The sequence below is a fragment of the Vicugna pacos genome, chromosome 3 (assembly GCF_048564905.1).
Source record: "Vicugna pacos chromosome 3, VicPac4, whole genome shotgun sequence".
Classification (NCBI taxonomy): domain Eukaryota; kingdom Metazoa; phylum Chordata; class Mammalia; order Artiodactyla; family Camelidae; genus Vicugna; species Vicugna pacos.
The window spans coordinates 69,481,664-69,500,165 of NC_132989.1; the positions used below are offsets into that span (position 1 = coordinate 69,481,664).

The 18,502-nt window shown below is 41.3% G+C and overlaps 1 protein-coding gene across 4 annotated transcripts in view; it reads right to left on the reverse strand.

The window, feature by feature from the left end:
• PDE8B (phosphodiesterase 8B) overlaps positions 1-18,502 on the reverse strand; it is a 283,401-nt gene that overhangs the window by 20,107 nt on the left and 244,792 nt on the right. For all 4 annotated transcript variants that reach the window (XM_015245637.3, XM_072958471.1, XM_072958472.1 and 1 more), the window contains exon 11: positions 1,460-1,502. In XM_015245637.3, coding sequence (XP_015101123.2) covers positions 1,460-1,502 — 43 coding nt within the window. The remainder of the gene's footprint in view (positions 1-1,459; positions 1,503-18,502) is intronic.

The window sequence follows — 18,502 nt, forward strand, 5'->3', positions numbered from 1 at the left end:
GAAATTATTTCTTCAATAAAGGCCATTTAAATCAAAGAATTCATTTATTCATTTTTCTCAACAGATGCTTGCTGAGCACCTACTATGCACTAGACATGGTGCTTTACTATTTATTTTAAATATAGTAATTATCTCATAGAATCATTACAACAATCTGAAAGCTACATAGTGCCATCCCCATTTTACTGATGAGGAAATTTAAACTTGGAGAGGTTTTATGCGTTGCAGCGTCCAAGAGCTAATAAATAGTGGAACATACTGTGTGTTCCAAGATGGGGTGGTTTCAGTTTGTCAACGTTCTGTATTTACTGAACGGTTATGTGCAAGGCAGTGCCAGGCACTATAAAGGATATGAAAATGCTTTTAACAGTTTTTGGCACCCAGAAGCTTGTAAGTTAGTTAAAATAATACTCTTGCTGTGTTAAAGAAATAAACCAAAACATCTATGAAACAGAGACAGAAAGAGAAAAAGTAGGGAGAAAAGGAGGCTACGAAACAGTTAAATGCCAGGTACTGCTAGATACTGTATACATTTTCTCCTCTAATCCTCATAACCACAAAGAGACAGGCATTGTTAATTCATTTTACAATGTATATGTCCATGAGTGACTGAAAAATTGTGCTGAACACTGGAATTTGACACACATTGTAAAATGATTATAAATCAATAAAAAATGTTAAAAAAATTCATTTTACAGATGAAGAAACTGAGGCTCAGAAAGATCAAATGAAATTTTCCTGAGTAGGCAAAAATACAGTCCATTCTAGAATCCAGGAAAGGGACCATGTAAGCAGCTGGGGGTCTGACTTTATGCCCCAGTGGCTGGGAAAGCCGCCAGCGGGGGAGGGAATGTGCGGTGTGTGTGCAGGAAGGAGAATTTTAAATCTTTGGTGGCAGACTGATTTTTCCCTCTAATGATCAAAGAATTCCAGCTCTTTCAAATGTAGAAGTCATTAGGTCCAGTCCCCTCCTTTTATGGCTGAGGAAACGGAGAGTCAGACAGAGTCATGCTCAAGGTATGAGGTGAGGGTGAGGGCAGCTAAAACGGTGATTTGGTGCTCCTGGCTCCCAGGCGAGGGCCCGTCCCCATTTTCTCGTTGTATAGAGTTACTGACTACTTCAAAGAAAGGGAAGACTATGGTCTAACAACTTGTGTCCACTGGACTTCCGGGCCACTGTGTATTTTGAGTGTATCTGCTCTCCACGGTTTCTAGCCAGCAAAAGAAACCAGGATGGGGAAGGCATTCAGCAGAAAAGGTTGCTATGAATGAAGATTCAAAACTTTTAAAGGGATCCTGCTTTTAATCTGACTTTCTAACCTTTCAGTATCAGCACTTGGGTTTCAGCAATCCAAGTTCTGGGGTGGTGATTGTCAGTCCAGATTTCCTCCAAGTAATTTATAGACTTGAACCCACAAATTCGTATAAGTGTATAAGAGTAAAATGGAAGTACTCTCACCTGTCTGAGAATTGTCTCCTGAATCACGATGAATCTTGTGAATCTAAAGTTGTTCAGAGGTTTGGTAAAGCAAGAGAAAGAGATTTCAAATACGGTATTAGTTACATTTCCAGCCAAACAATTTCATTAAAAACTGAAAAATTCCAGAAAGCAAGAAGTTGCACAGATAGTATGAACAGATGGAAGATGTACACCAGGTGATAATACTAAAAACGCTCTGTTACAGTCAGACACTACAGAATGGCTGAGCCTGACAGTAGGGAGATGCCCAAGGGACGCACTTTCAGAGCAAGAATCTAGAGCTCCAGTCAGCTGTCCTCACTCTGACAGTCTGCAGAAATGCAGAAAGGCAAAAAACAGGATTTGAATAAGATTTTTATCAGGCTAATACGTAACCTGTTTATATTTCAGACATGTTATACATTTTTTCTGTCATATAAAAGCAATCTGAGTTTACGCCTAGGATTTTTAAAAACCTTTCTGAAAAGCTCTTCAAAGGCTCCTCAATTACAGTCAGGTTCCTAAATGTTTCTTCACAAAGCCTGAACTTTAGATTCAGTTTAGCACCTCGTTCTTTCTCATTATCAAAAACTTTCTGTGCTAATGCTCCATAAAAATCTGTCAACTGCTGAGTGAGGTCATTAACACTACAAGTGATGAATATGCTTTCCTTGGGGTTCTGCATTTCTTTTGTTTATAACTGAGGCTGTTGCTGGGCATGTCTAACTCGATCATGCTTATAATCATGCGGCTTTGCTGCTAAATCCACCTACTTCCAGTTTCTCAAACCATCACACATTTGTGGGCACTGAATGAATGGGATAAGCTAACCTGGAAAACAAGAAAGGTGAGAGTGTAGGACTTTATGAGGGAAGATTAGTTTGGTTTAGTAACATCAGCTCTAATAGTCAGAAGTTCCCTATATATCAGATACAGGTAAATGTTCCAGCTTAATGGAACCATTCAAATATAAATGTAAAACTGAAGTGTTAAAATAGGGGTTTTCTATGAATTATTCTGCACAGTCCATTTTGCATAGTAACAAACATTTATATGGCCAGCCTATGTGAGGTCTTGGTCTTACATGTGACTAAGGGCTGTGACTCATTTATCCCATAATTACGGGGCTTTTTAATTTCTTCTGTGAACTGTTTTATGTTTTTCCTTTACAAATAAAGACAGTTTGCTACAAAGCTACTGAGTGGAGTACGAATTTTTGATCAAATGAACACAGCTTCTCAGTCGGTTAGCTCAAAAGCAAGTGAACTTTAAATGCTAACTTTTCTCTTTAAGTCACAATATATCTCTCCTTTAGGAACAAAGTCCCCTGGCTCCCAGATTACACAGAAAATCCCTCTCTTGTCTTTCATTGACCTCCACAGGCCAGCTGATTGAACTGTGAAGCTCCTAGGAGGTCGGCATGGGCTTTGCTTTCAATCTTAATGGAACCAGATGAAGCCCAAGGTCCAGCAGATGCACAGTCCAACCCTGCCTGTGGGATGGAAATGTGCACTGGCCCCTGAGGGGAGAAGAGGGAACAGGCAGAGGGGAGAGGAGAGGTACCAGGTCCATCTGCTGAGGTGGCTCGCTCTCTCTCCTCTTAGGATGCTGCATTCGGCAGTTCTTGAGCTGAATACGCCACACACTCCCAACCCTCTGCCCCTGAATTGCTCATCTGCCTCTGCTGGGCTCTTTCCTGTGGACAGCAGCAGACACTGGAAATACTCTCCACTGACCAACTGACTGACTGACCATCCCCTGCTTCTCAAGCAGAGATCCTGCAGGGCTGTGTTGGCATCAGCGCCCAGGATCTTGCTTCATGATTTGCTTCATGATTTGTATGGAAAGCATCTGGTCTCAGGTTATCTATGTCTCTCTTCCAAATACCTCCCTTTTATAACCAAAGACTCACTTGAATGAAAAAGTTCTTTTAGAATTAGAATTTTCTTCTTGGATGTGTAAACCCACCTATCATTTATAACTTGGTATGAATGATTCCACTAAAATCATTTCCTCATAATTCCCAGCCAAGTACACTGAGGAAGCAAACACACAATGGGTGCTTCTGTAGTTCGGCATCCTCTGGTGGGCAGCCAGGGGAGGCCCGTGGGCCTGCGGACTGTGAGGGGAAGAGAGGAGGGAGCAGCTTGTCCTGTGACCAGCGCAGCCGCCTGTGAGAGACGGCCACTCTGCATCTGCAATCGAGTCATGACAACTCCCTCGCAATGGAGGGAAGGTCATTGCTCCTTCTGATGGATGGAGAAGCTGAGGTTTCAAGAGGTTGAGAAACTTGCCTGAATGGCACAGCTGGCACATGGCCCACCCCAATTTCAAAGCCAGCTTTCTCTAGCTCTGAAACCATCTCCTCTTTGTTACGTGGTCTCTACAGTCAGGCCCCAGAGGGAAGCCCTGTCCCAGTCTTGTTAAACTGGGGCCTAAGGACAATATCCCCTGGTTCAGTGAAAGGCATCTGTTTGAATATCACTTCCTTTGTAATTTGGGGGAAGGTTTGAATCTGTGCTATCGAGTGGTTTTGTCACATGCACACTAAAGCAAAGAAATCATAATTCAATTTCCTGTGTCAGCCAGTCTCTCTGGAGTGTAGTGTTTTTGTTTTCCCTTTTGTAATGGAAATGTGTACAGTAGTGACTAGGAATTCTGCTATCGTGTGTCCCACAGGCTTCAGCACCAAGTTTCTGCACTGTGAGTACCACTCTTGCCAGAGCTCAAGACTGGAATTCCTTGGAAAGGCCTTGGAAGCTTACAAGCTGCTTTTGGAAAAAAAGTTCATAATTCCAATCTTTCAATTATTTAAAATGCTATAGGTTCCCACAAATGTTGCTGTCCTTGTGCTAAATGCTTTGTTTACAGACACCTGATTATGCCTGGCACTAAAAAGCACAACGGGGGTGTGTGTGTGTGACTCCAGAATCATCTGATTACTCTTTAAGAGAAAAACAATCATTTAAAAACGGTATCTTCTCTACACATCCACCAGAATGTCTAAAACTAAAAAGAACTTCTGTCAAATAAGTGGAACGACTGGAATTCTCAAATGTTCTTGGAGGGTGTATAAAATTGCACAATCACTATGAAAAAGGTCTGGCAGTTTCTTATAAAATTAAACATAGGCCTACCCTATGACCCAGCTCCTGAGTCTACTCAAGAGAAATAAAAGCATATAGTCACAAAAAGATTCACCTGAGAATGTTCAGAGGAGACCCAGACAGCCCAGAAGTCCATCAACAAGAGAAATTAACTATGGTAAATTGACACAATGGAATACCACTGAGAAGTAAAAAGGGGGAAAAATTACTGATAACATACAACATGGATGAATCTAAAAACGTGGATGATGAGTGAAAGAAGCCAGCACAAGAGTAGACACTGTGTACAGCTCTAGAACAGGCAAAACTAATCTGTGGTGAAGTAAGCCTGAGCTGAGAAGTAATCTCCGGGGCTGAGAAGGAAGGACCGGAGGCAGGGATAGCTGGGAAGGGCCTGAGGGAGTGTCTGAGATGGAAAAGTTTGGTGTCTTAATGGGGTCTGGGTTCCAGAGGCACATGCATTTGCCAAACCCAAGGATGTTATACTTAAGTGTACATTTTACCATATGTAACTTTTACCTAAAAATGAAAACTGATAACAAATATTAAAGTCCAATTAGTAATTATAGACAGATAGATGGTTGAGCAAAATATTAACTATAGGACCTAGGTGGTCGGTGCATATGTATTACAATTCGTCTAACTCTTTTATATGTTTGAAAAATTTCATAATAAAATGTTGGGAAGATTTTATGTTCAACTGAGAATACAGATTGATGGCTAAAAACCGGAAGTCTGAAACATAATTTTAAAATCTGTGTAAATAAATTAGACAGAAAAAAACTCAGAACAGGCTGAAATTGAGCAAGGTGGAGTGCCATGTCACGGACCCTGGGACTCCCCGCCACAAGCCCAGGCGTGAGGATGACGTTCCACTGCAAACCACAACCGAGGAATGTAGACAGCAGCTGGCAGTTTTCGAAGTATACGATTTACCTAGGTAACTATTTAATACATTGATTTTAATACTTTCATTGATCGATTTTGTGAATTATACAGTTACAAGTGAATGTAAACCAGGATATCTCTTATGGGAGAAAAACTCAGAAATAAATATATGAAAACATCCCTCTGACTATGATATGTTAAAATCAATTTTAAAAAAAGAAAAGAAAAGAAAAACCATGAGACTTTTCAGCAATTAAAATGAGTCAAGGCCAGGATCAGCACAACAACAAGGTAGTGAGCAAATAAGTACCAGGCACCTCCTTAACCTTCACTTCAGAACCGCCTTGGGGGGACGTGAACAGCATTTGGTAGAAATGTCTGGATCTCCTTTTGTCATCACTAAATGACAAAGTCATACCAGGCATCAGTCACAATTAAAATCACCAGATACCCTGGGATGTGACCCTGGGGGGTCATTCTCAATGTGCCCTTCTCTCATCTGCATGACTAGTCCATCATCAAATCCTGGAAAATCTCACTTCTACATACCTCTGGATTACCCACTTCACTTCTCTCCACTGTCAAGAGTACAGGCTACCATCAGCTCTCATCTGAACTCGGCAGTAACCGCCCCCGACCCCAACCTAGCCCATTCTCAACTTTTCAACCAGTGTGATCTTGCAAAACTGGACATTTAATCCTGTCATTCTCCTGCTTAAAACCACATTTGCCATTGGTTAGGGTCATCCCCACTTGACAACCTGGATTTGAGGCTCCGCAGCGTGGCCTGGCCCGGCCCCTGCCAGCTCTCCGGATGCACCACTGACCCCTGCCGCTCAGTCCTGGGCTCTCAGCCTGCAGGCCACACTGCCATCCCTCTCATTTCCCCATGGTCTTCACTACCCCAGAGCCTCCTCATGTGTAACTCCTGCCCAGAAAGCTTCCCAGTCCACTGTCTTCCTTCTGCCTGTCTGTGCTCCAGATCTCAGCTGAGAGGTGCTTTCTCAGGGAAGCCTTCTCAGACATTTCCTGCCCATCCAGTCCCTCATGAGGTTAAGTCCTTGTGTCACATGTTCTCAACGGACTTTTCCTTCATTGCATTTTTTACAGTTCAGAACTTTTTACTTATTTGATGTCTGTTCTCCTTCCCAACTCTAAATTCTACTTTTAGCAGGAGTTATGTCTCACGTGATTACCTTTGCAAACTGAGTGCTAACACAATACTTGTACACAGAAGTTCAATAAATACGAGTCCATAAGAGACTGAGATTAACCAGGTTCTTCACCTTATAGCTTGTGGTGAAAACACTGTTATTAATGATTTGACTCATATTGGTCTTTGTTGATTATACTTAATACTGATGTCTCTAAAGTGTTTCATGGTAGAATATTGATAAGGAAGTTTTCCATAAAATGTGTGTATTTTTTAAAAAAGCAAATACAGTACTCCTTGAAAAAATACATCCATGTGCTCCCCTAGTGCCAAATCTATGACAGGCAAAAGGGTTGGGGTGACGGTGAGAAATCAAGGCCATCAAATAACCTGTGTGCACCCTCCCCCCTAAACCGGTTCCCGCGCCTCAGAGAGATTCTCTGTTACGTTTCTTACCGTAATCTATGGAGTAATAAAAATCGGTAGGTAGTATTTTAGAAAACAAAAGGGTTGTCCAAATCCGTACATACATTCGTAATGGAATGATAAGTGACTGAAATATTTCTTGGTTATGCAGAAGAGTGCTAGCATTGATCAAAGTTTTCAACTTTGAAAATTTGAAACAATATTGTTTCATTGTTTTTGTGTTCCCAAATCCCAAATATTATGAAAAGGGGTAAAAATCTGGTTAAAATGAAGAAAAGCACTGTTCTCTTAAATAGTCAGTGCAAGCAATCCTGAAGACTGAACACTGCTAATCAACAACTTCAGGACAAAACCAAACGTAATGAATGGAGTCTGAACGCTGGATGAGAGACCTCATCTTGGGAGCTGAGTCATTTGAGACCCGCCCTTCATTTACATGTAATGAAAATGACAGTGGGAGTGGTGTGATACAGAATTTCTTTGATCATCTTTCTTCACTGAAAACACTTTGATGAGTATTTCCCCAGACAGTACAAGCATCTGATGCATAGATCAAAGATCTTCTCTGTCTGCTCTATTTTCAAAAACTACTTAAAGATACACTTCTCAAAATTCCCAAACAGCAAACAAACACCAGTGTTACCCAAACACTGAAAGAAAACTCCTCATGCAACACTCTGGGTCCTGGTCCTCAATGGTTACCTTCACATAAACTGCTAATGCTATGGACATACTGTTGCCACTGTTTTCACGTATCCTCAGTCTGGTTTCGCAGAGCCCCGCGGCACCGAGACAGAAGGGAACTGCTCGGATGCCGATCTTGATACCTGGTGTCAGATCTCCTCACTGCAGTTAATTTTATGAACCTAGAACACTCCATACAACATCATTTCTCCCCTTTTATCTCGATGGTAATTTAAAATGTTACTTATATCAAAGCAACATGCATTGGTTTGATATAAATGAAAATACATATGAGTATTGAAGGTTACACAAGATTAAAAAGGAAAATCTCAAGTTGGTTCCCCACCCCCACCCCACCCCCAGGTAATTTGCTGTATACGAGACAAGTGCAGAAATAAGTATCTCCTCTGCTGGTATATTTTCTTGGAAAAATTTAAGCATCCCTCTCTTGCAGTGCCAGACCTAACAAGTTCAGGTCTCGCTGGTGTCCCCAGGTCTGGATCTCTCCTACCGCAGTGCTAGCGCCCACTGGCCTTACATTCAACACGCGCTTGCAAAGAGCCTTTACAGAGGGCTCCCATCACGTAGTCCAGTGATAATCATTTTTGTATCCTCATCTCACAGAAAAGCACTTAACACAAGCTACCACTCAGGCTTAGGTGTTCTATCTTTTTTCCTTTGTCCAGTTTCTCTTTCAGTGGCTTTCAATACCTACAGCATAAGCACTAGTTGGCTTCATACCTGGCAAATACTGAGTTCTCTAATACGGAAATATGACAATGATTCTCAAACTTCAGTATGAGTCAGAATCACTCCAGAGCCTGTTAAAACAGGTTTTGGGGCCCCACACCCAGTTTCAGATTCACGAGGTCTGGGGGGGAGGTGTGTGCCTAGAACGTGGATTTCTAACAAGCCCCCGGTGAGGCCGGGGTGACTCCTGACGCCTCCCTGCTCAGCGTGCCCTGCGCCCCAGCAGCACTGGCGACCCCCGGAGCGTGTTAACTCTCCCAACTCTCAGGCTCACTCTAGACTCGGAATCAGGATCTACATTTTAACATGTAATCGCTAAGTGACTTGATCACACATTTCAATTTGAGAAACACTGATTCAGCTGCACAAAGAGAAACTTTACAGAGGCTTGCCAGCAGATCTTTTGATGTCTCAGCTGTGTACACTTAGAGCTTCACTGTCTCAGTTTCCTTATGGGTTAATGGGGACCAAGGCCTGCTCCTCAGGATCTACAGGGATCCAGTGAAATAATGTGTGCACAATGCCTTGCCCACTGGCTCTCAGGCTGGTCTTCACATGGAATCACCCGGAAGGCTTGAGAAACCACACTGCTGTGCTCCGCCCCCATCATTTCTGTCTCAGTAGGGCCAGGCCAGGGCCTGAGAATCTGCATTTCCAACAAGTTCCCTGTGAGGCTGAGGCTGCAGATCCAGGGGCCAGACTTTGAGAAGCCCTGGCCCAGCCCACAGAGGGTGCCCAGACAGTGCTGGACCCCTCTGCTGGCTCCGACTGCTGAGAATCTGGACACAGTACTGCCTGCTATTTCAGGACTGATTTTAGTTTACAGAAATCATTTCCTTTAAGGCAGACACACAAGGAGCACATTTGTGTTTCTCACTTTCATGCCATCATCCCTCTAGCCCGTGTCCCCTCCCTGCTCAGCAACACAGAGAAACTTACATTAAATCGCCCCAGAAAGAAACTTCATTTTGCTTAAAGTTTCTTGTTCTCAATGAACTGTCCATGACTGAGGGCACTTTTGCTAAACACTCTGTTGTGTACACTCATATGCCTGCTAGATTCTGTCCAGAGCATGCGGGAACTGCAAAGACCTAACAGGTTCCCACTCCTGTTACCCCAGCGCTCGACAGAGTCCTTAAGCTGCTTGATGACACCAGGGCCTCGCTTGCGCCGAGGTTAGCAAAAGACAGAAGCCATCAGCAGGACCCTGCTTACTCAGTCAGGCCCTGAGAAAGCTCGCGTTGAGGCGGGGACAGCACAGGGAAAAACTGGTAACGGTGAGAGGACAGGATTATAAAACAGCTTTGTCACTGTGTCCTGAGGCTCTGAAAATGCTGTTCATTAGAATCTTTGTTTACATTTGGTGAACGATCACCCCCAGGAGAAAAAGGGCATCTCTAATTGATACCTCATCTTCTAACTCAACTCGAGGAATACTTACTGGACCTGTGCGGCAAAGATGGTCAGGACCTAACCCCTGCTCTCAAGGGACTTACTCACAGGCACCAAAAACCAAGTACTGTCACAATGACTTTGTTCATTCTGTGTTTGTTGTGCGTACACTGTGTGTCAGGCAAGGTTCCAGGCCTTGGGGATGTGACAGAAAACAAGAGAGATTCTCAGGAAACTGGTTCAGAAGTGCCAAAGACAGCATTTCACAAAGGGTGTGATGCTCAGGGGTTAAAAGGGAAGTTGAGGGCCTTCCAAAACTTGATGCTAAATAACCTCGAATCACATATTCAAGTCATTTGCCCTTCAATGTTTTTCCAAGCCCTCTGAGTTTATCAAGGAGAAAGCCTCAGGTTGGTGCTGGTGAGTCCTTAAACACCGACCCCTTTCTAAGGAGAGGGTGCTCAGTCTCAGAACTTTGAACCAACAGCAATAGCCGTCCAGATGTACCAACACCGTGGGGTTTTTTCTTATATCTGTTTTACTGATCCCTTCCGTTATGGCTAGTAATTACGGTATTCCGTTGTATGGCAGCAATTACTGTGATGATATCAAGTTTTAAAAGTGACTCCTTCTAAAGAAAAACGTTAGACATGAATAGGTCAGGTGGTGCCCGGATATGGCACTAATCAACGCCTGGAGCGAAGCATGGGAAACGGCCCTAAGTGACATGCGCATCCTCGGCCCCCCAAGTGCCCTGGCTTCTGGGGGAGGAGTCAGGCCTGGGGGGGATTAGGTTTCCTGGGGGAGACTGAGAAGCATGGCAGGGTGTGGACGGGCAGGCAAGTAGCACAGTGATGATGACTCAGTCACCTTCAGCTCTAGCACTGATCACACTGGACAGAGGTTTAGCTGCAAAAGGCTTTCTTTGAATTAACTCACAAAATATAAATCAGGTAAAGCAGAGCTGTTTCAGTTGGAAGGGCAGGTGGGGGAGGAGGCCTAGAGCTCCTTATCCCTGGCCCCTTCCTTCCTCTGAGGAAGCCGAGGGCTTCCTTTAACAGAGTGGAAGCAGAGCCAGAAACACCCCCGATTTCAGAGAGGAGTGAGCTGCCACTCAGCCTGGCTGACACTGCGGCAGGGGAGGGGGGCAGCGCTGCATCGGCTGGAGAGGCTGCAGAGTGACCGGCCAGCAGCTGGGTGGCCCTGGCAGGCCCGGCCCCCACTAAGCTGGCTTCCTCATATGTCAGATGGATGGGTCCGTGCCCAGCGGTGTGAGACGCGGCTCCCAGCAGCCATTGCCACCAAATTCTCAGAGGCGCCCTGTGCACAGCCTTGAGCTGCCTGTGCCTCCCGTGGCTGTTCCTGCCTGGAACACAACAGCCATTTCCGGTCCGAGGCTGCAAGTCTGAGGGTGGATGCCACCTGTTTAGAAATACTAGTAAATGACACCATTAACCTCATTTGGTCTGGAAACGCTCCCTTAGGAATGAAGGCACAGAGGAGTATTAAACACCCCTCCTCTGCCCTAATAAAGGGTAACAAGGTGGATGAATCAAGCAGCATTCTTATTCTTTTTTTTTTTTTAGAAGTATACGAGTCCCATGTGGCATGGGCAGTTTTTTCCCTTTCAAACAGTAAAAATCCCACTCAAGCCCAAGCAAGAGCATCGTTACTGGAAGGCTGTAGCTGTAACATTTCCTTCAAGTCAGTAATGGCTGTGAGTGGAGCTCTGTGATGACAGGCTAGTGCAGGAGGATGTTACGGGCAGATTTAATTTTCTGGGGTGGCCTGGCTGATGGAAGGGAGACAGGAACAGAGGGCATCAGAGAGTCCTGAGATAGTCTCTCTCTGAACAAAGAGATGGAGTTTTATTTCCTCTGTCCTAGCTTGCTGGCTTACAGATTTGGTACTATTAAGGCTGAAAACGTACCAGAAGAGCCTGTCTGAAATTCCTGTCTCAGAGCAGCTGGAAACCTAAACAGATTTAAAATTTAAATACTTTTTGTTAAAGTTTTGGTCCTGTCCAGGTAACAATTTATTTGCGATCATTTAGACTGGTCCACCTGTGCAACCTGGCCCTCTCTGCCTGGGGCTGTTTATGTGCAGCCCTCATCACCAGAAGGTTCTCACCGCAGCACTCATGCCCTAGGGCCCTCAGGCTCCCTGAGGAGATGAACCTACCCTCCTTGACACTGCAGGCGGGTCTGCTTCAGGACAGAAGGCAACGTGGCACAAGTGCCGGGGCCTGTTCCGCACCCTCCCGAGAGATGTCAGGAGAGGGGCCTGGAGACCCGTCAGGGGCAGCAGCACAGCATCTGAGTCATCACATACGTGGCAACTGTTCTGCAAGTTTCCTGGGAAGGAAGCTGCTTTGCCCCCAGGAACTAAAAGTCCACATTAGAAAAAAGCCATTTCTCAAGAATTAGAGACCGTGGAGTGGCGGTGTATGTGGGAGAGACGGCAGTCTGGTTCAGTCTGCAGCCTGCAGGCCGTTCAGACTCCTGCTGACCTGTCCCAAGGGAGGGGCCCAGGCCGAGTGTGCGGGGATGTGCCCAAGCGCACAGGGCTGGAAAGGGGCAGCGTGAGGGCAGAGCTACTGTGCGTGCAGCCTTCTTATCAATCTTCCGTGCTCAGAAATGGCAAATATTTCAGAAAAGTTTCTCTTAATTTCTTTAAAACATATGTGTTTAAGGCAAAATCATAACATTGTCTTGTGGGGTTTATAACGTATATAGATGTAATACATATGAAAAATATAGGAAGGAGAGTGGTAAGTGGACCTTACAGTTGCCAGGTTTCTATGTTTCACATGAAACAATATTAGCTCAAGTTGTCTGTGTGAAGTTAAGGATGTATATGAAAACTCCTAGAGCAACTATTAAAAAAATGCAAAGGTCACAAACCTAGAACAAATAATCCTAAAGTTTATATGGAATCACAAAAGACCCAGAATTGCTAAAGCAATACTGAAGAAAAAGAACAAAGCTGGAGGAATAACCCTCCCAGACTTCAGACAACACTACAGAGCTACAGTCATCAAAACAGCATGATACTGGCATAAAAACAGACATATGGATCGATGGAACAGAAGAGAACCCAGAAATAAACCCACAGACCTACAGTCAATTAATCTTCAACAAAGAAGGCAAGAATATACAATGGAGTAAAGACAGTTTCTTCAGCGGGTGGTTCAGAAAACTGGACAGCAGCATGTAAATCAATGAAGTTAGAACACTCCTTCACATCATCGAAAAAATAAACTCAAAATGGCTTAAAGACTTAAATATAAGACAAGACACAATACATCTCCTAGAAGATAACATAGGCAAAACATTCTCTGACATAAATCTTAGCAACGTTCTCCTAGGACAGTCTACCCAGGCAATAGAAATAAGAGCAAAAATAAACAAATGGGACCTAATTAAACTTACAAGCTTTTGTACAGCAAAGGAAACCATAAGCAAAACAAAATAACCTTCAGAATGGGAAAAAATATTTGCAAGTGATGCGACTGACAAAGGTTTAATTTCCAGAATATATCAACAGCTCATACAACTTAATAACAAAACCCCAAAAAACAAACAACTCAATCCAAAAATGGGCAGAAGACCTAAACAAGTAATTCTCCAATGAAGACATACAAATGACCAATAGGCACATGAAAAATGCTCAATATTGCTAATTATCAGAGAAATGCAGATCAAAACTACAATAAGGTATCACCTCACATCAGTCAGAATGGCCATCATTAAAAAATCTGAACGATAAATGCTGGAGAGTCTGTGGAGAAAAGGCAGCCCTCCTACACTGCTGGTGGGAATGTAGTTTGGTTCAGCCATTATGGAAAACAGTATGGAGAGTCCTCAAAAAACTAAAAATAGACCAAAAATTCCCCTCCTGGGCATATATCCAGAGGGAACTCTAATTCAAAAAGATAATGCACCTCAGTGTTCATAGCAGCACTATATACAACAGCCGAGACATGGAAGCAACGTAATGTCCACTGATAGATGACTGGATAAAGAAATTGTAGTATATTTATACAATGGAATACTACTCAGTCATAAAAAAGATTAAACTAATGCCATTTGCAGCAACATGGATGGCCCTGGAGATCATTATTCTAAGTGATGTAAGCCAGAAAGATAAAGAAAAATACCATATGATATAACTTATATGTGGAAACTAAAATAAAAAAAGAAAAAAAGTACACTAATGAACTCATCTACAAAACAGAAACAGACTCATAGACCTAGTAAACAATTTTATGGTTACCAGGGGAAAGAGGGTGGGAAAGGATAAATTTGGGAGCTTGAGATTTGCAAAGGTTAACCATTATATATAAAAATAGATAAAAAACAAATTTCTTCTGTATAGCTCAAGGAACTGTATTTAATATCTTGTAATAACCTTTAGTGAAAAAGAATACGAAAATGAATATATGTGTATATGTGCGTGCCTAGGACATTATGCTGTACACCAGAAATTGACATTGTAACTGACTGTATTTCAATAATCTTCTTTTAAAAATGCAGAGTTTTAATAAAAAGCTAATAGATACACAAAACAGCATTTTAAAAATTGTCCAAATAATCTAAAAGAAGTCCTGCATAAAGTAACAAAGTAGTAAACTGATAAGGATTAAAAGGAGGAGACAAGCCCACACTCTCTCAGCACTTGTGAGAACTAGAAAAAATTAGTAAAAACACAGAAGAAGAAATTAGTAAAAACACACAAAGATCACCACTTTGATCTAACTGGCATTTGTAGAACACTGCCCAACAACAAAAGAATACACATTCTTTCAAATGAACTTGAAATGTTGACTAAGATGGACCTTAATCTGACCATAAAAACAAGTTGCAAAAAATTTAAATGAATTCAAATCACACAAAGTATGTTCTCTGACCACATGGAGATAAATTAAATACCAGCAACAGAAAGGTACCTGTAAAATCCTCAAATACTTGGACACTAAAAAACACACGTCTAAGTAGCCCATGGATCAAGGAAGGACTCAGAAGGGAAACAGGAAAGTATTTCTAACTGAATGAAATGAGAACACGTAGTACAAGAAAGAGTTTAGAGAGCAGGCCTGAGGTTTCACTCTTCAGAAGAGTCTGTGTTCAGGGTTGGCCAGTGCCTGGTGTCTGCAGATTTGACTTCTGGAATGTTCCCTACAATGGTAAGACTGTTTAGCCCATTTGAGGTACTGACCCCTGCTTTCCTTCTGGGAGATGGGAATTTTGATATTTGTGGCTGGTTCTTGTGCCCGTGAGACCAGCTTTCAATAAAAACCTTGGACCTTGAGGACGCAGGTGAAAATACTGCACACACATTACTGCGGTTCTGCTGCTCCGCAAGGGAGCCTGTTCCGTGTGGCGTCGTCTGGGGAAAGGAAGGCAGGAACCCTGGAAGCCTGTGCCCGTTTCCTTCCTCTCTGCTTGATCTCTTTTCACTTTTATGGTTGTTGCAATAAAACTATAGCCCTGATTACAACTGCCTCCAAGTCCCTGAGTCTTTCCAGTGAATCTCCAAACATACATCCTCCTAAACAACCTATCAAAATTTGGGGTACAATTAAAGCAATACTTAGAGGACAATTTATAGCAGTAAATATTTATGTTAGAAAAAAAACCCCTCAGTTTTAATTTAAAAAACTAGAAAAAGAACAGCAAGTAAACCCAAAGTAAGCAGAAGAAAGGAAATAATAAAGATCAAAGCAGCAATCAATAAAACAGAACACACACAAAAATAGATAAAATCAGTGAAATCAAAAGTTTCAGGTCCAGATAAGGAATTGTATGAAAGTTTTAAGGAACAAAAAATGTCAATTATCAAATTCCAGAAAAACAAAGAAGAGGAAATATTTCCCCACTTATTCTATGAGGCCAACACAACACTAGTTCCAAAACTAGACAGAGACATTACAAAAAAAGAAAATTAGAGACTAATATCCCACATGAACATAGATGAAAAAATTCTTTATATTATAGTAAATCCAATCTAGAAATGTGTGAGAAAGATAATAGATCACATGAGGTTTATCCCAAGAAATGAAGGTTGACTAAACATTTGAAAATCAATATAATCAACTGTATTAACAGACCAAATGAGAAAAAAATTATTTCAATAGTTTTTTTTTTTGAAAAAGCATTTGACAAAATCCAATATCCACTCCTAATTAAAAAAAAAAACTCTCAGCCAACCAAGAATAAAAAGAAACTTCCTTGACCTAGAGTTATATATAGGAAACCTATAGTTAGCATCATATCTAATGGTCAAAGAATGAATGCTTCCCCCCCGAATCAGGAACAAGGCAAAAATGTCTGCTTTATCACTTCTATTCAACACTGTAATGAGGGCTCCATTCAGTGCTGTAAGGGAAGAAAAAAAAAATGAAATGTATCCAGAACACTCTTTGACATAAGTTGCAGCAATATTTTTTTAGACATGTCTGCTCAGGCAAAGAAAACAAAAGCAAAAATAAGCAAATGGGACCTCATTAAACTTAAAAGTTTTGCACAGGAAAAAATATCAACAGAATGAGAAAACAACCTACTGAATGGGAGAAAATAATTGCAAATGACATGACCGATAAGGGGTTAATATCCAAAGTATATAGACAGCTCATACAACTTCATACCAAAAAAACAAACGACCAATTAAAAAAAGGGAGGAAGACCTGAAAAGATATTTTTCCAAAGAAGATATACAGATGGTCAACTACCACATGAATAGATGTTCAACATCACTAATCAATAGAGAAATGCAAATCAAAACCACGAGATATAACTTCAGATCTATTAGAAAGTTTATCAACAAAAAGTCTACAAATAACAAATGTTGATGAGGATGTGAAGAAAAGGGGATCCTAGCGCACTGTTGGTAGGAATGTAAACTGGTGCAGCCACTATGGAAAATAGTATGGGGATACCTCAGAAAATTAAAAATAGAACTACCATTGATCCAGCAATTCCACTCTTGGGTATTTATCCAAAGAAAATGAAAACACTAATTCGAAAATATACAGACACTCCAATGTTCACAGCAGCATTATTTACAATAGCCAAGATATGGGAGCTACCTAAGTGTCCATCAACAGATAAAGAAAATGTGGTACATATATACGAATGGAATATTACTCAGCCATAAAAAGAATGAAATTCTGCCAATTGTAACAATATGGATGGACCTGGAGGGTATTATGCTTAGTGAAATAAGTCAGACAGAGAAAGACAAATACTGTATGTAATTACGTATGTGTGGAATCTAAAAAATAAAACAAACAAATATAACAAAACAGAAACAGACTCAGATCTAGAGATCAAACTAGAATATAAAAATATATGTATGTATAACTGAATCACTATGCTGCACATCAGAAATTAATACAACAGTGTAAACTGATTATACTTCAGTAAAAATATAACAATGGAGATCAAACTAATGGTTACCCATAGGGAGAGGAATTGGGGAGGGGCATGATAGGGGTAGGGGATTTAGAAGTACAAACTTCCAGGTATAAAATAAGTAAGACGCAAGGCTATGTTGTATAGCACAGGGAATAGAGCCAATGTTTTACAATAGCTTTAAATAGAGTATAACCTATAAAAATATTGAATTACCATGCTGTAACATCTGAAATTAACACAATACTGTAAATCAACTATACTTTATATTTAAAAAAAGAAATGAAAGGTATCCAGTTTGGAAACAAAGTAGTAAACCTGTCTTTTTTTAGCAGATGATATCATTGTCTATTTGGAAAATCTGATGGAATCCATAAAAAAGCTGCTAAAATAATGAATGTAGGAATGGTGCAGGAGAGAAAATCACTACAGAGAAATCAGTTGTACTTGTATATAACAACAGTGAGCAATCAGAAACTGAAATGAAGAGAATAGTACTTAAACAGCTTCCAATAATATGAAATAATTTTAAATAAGTCTGAAAAATGATAGATAAGCCCTGTACACTGAAAACTACAAAACAGAATTGAGATAAATTAAAGATAACCTAAGTAAATGCAGAGCTAGACCGTATTAATGGATCACAAAACCCAATACTGTGAAGATGACAATTTTTGCCAAACGTTGGGTTGTCATCTTAATCATAATTTCAGCAGGCTTTTTTGTGGAAGTTGGCAAGCTGATTCCAAAATGTACACAGAAATAAAAAGACTAGAATAAAAAATGTTAAAAAAAAAAAAGACTAGAAAAGCCAAAACAATTTGGAAAAAGAACACAGTTTGAGGATTGACAGTACCCAATTTCAAGACTTATAAAGCTACAGTAACCACGACTGCATTGAGATGGACAGATAGATCAACGGAACAGAATACAGCCTCCAGCAAGAGAACCACACATAAATGGTCAACTGGTTTTTGACAAAGATGTAAAGGCAGTTCAGTGAAAAAAGGACAGTCTTCTCATTAAGTGGAGCTGGAACAACTGGCTATCCAAATGCCAAAAAACCCTTTCACCCACATCTCACTCTGCATACAAAAATAAACTCAAGATGGAGCATGGACCTAAATATAATAGGAATAACTATCATCTTGTAAAAGTAAACATGGGAGAAAATCTCTGTGATCCTGGGTCACCAAAGGTTTCTCAGATGTAACAACTAAGGCATGATCCA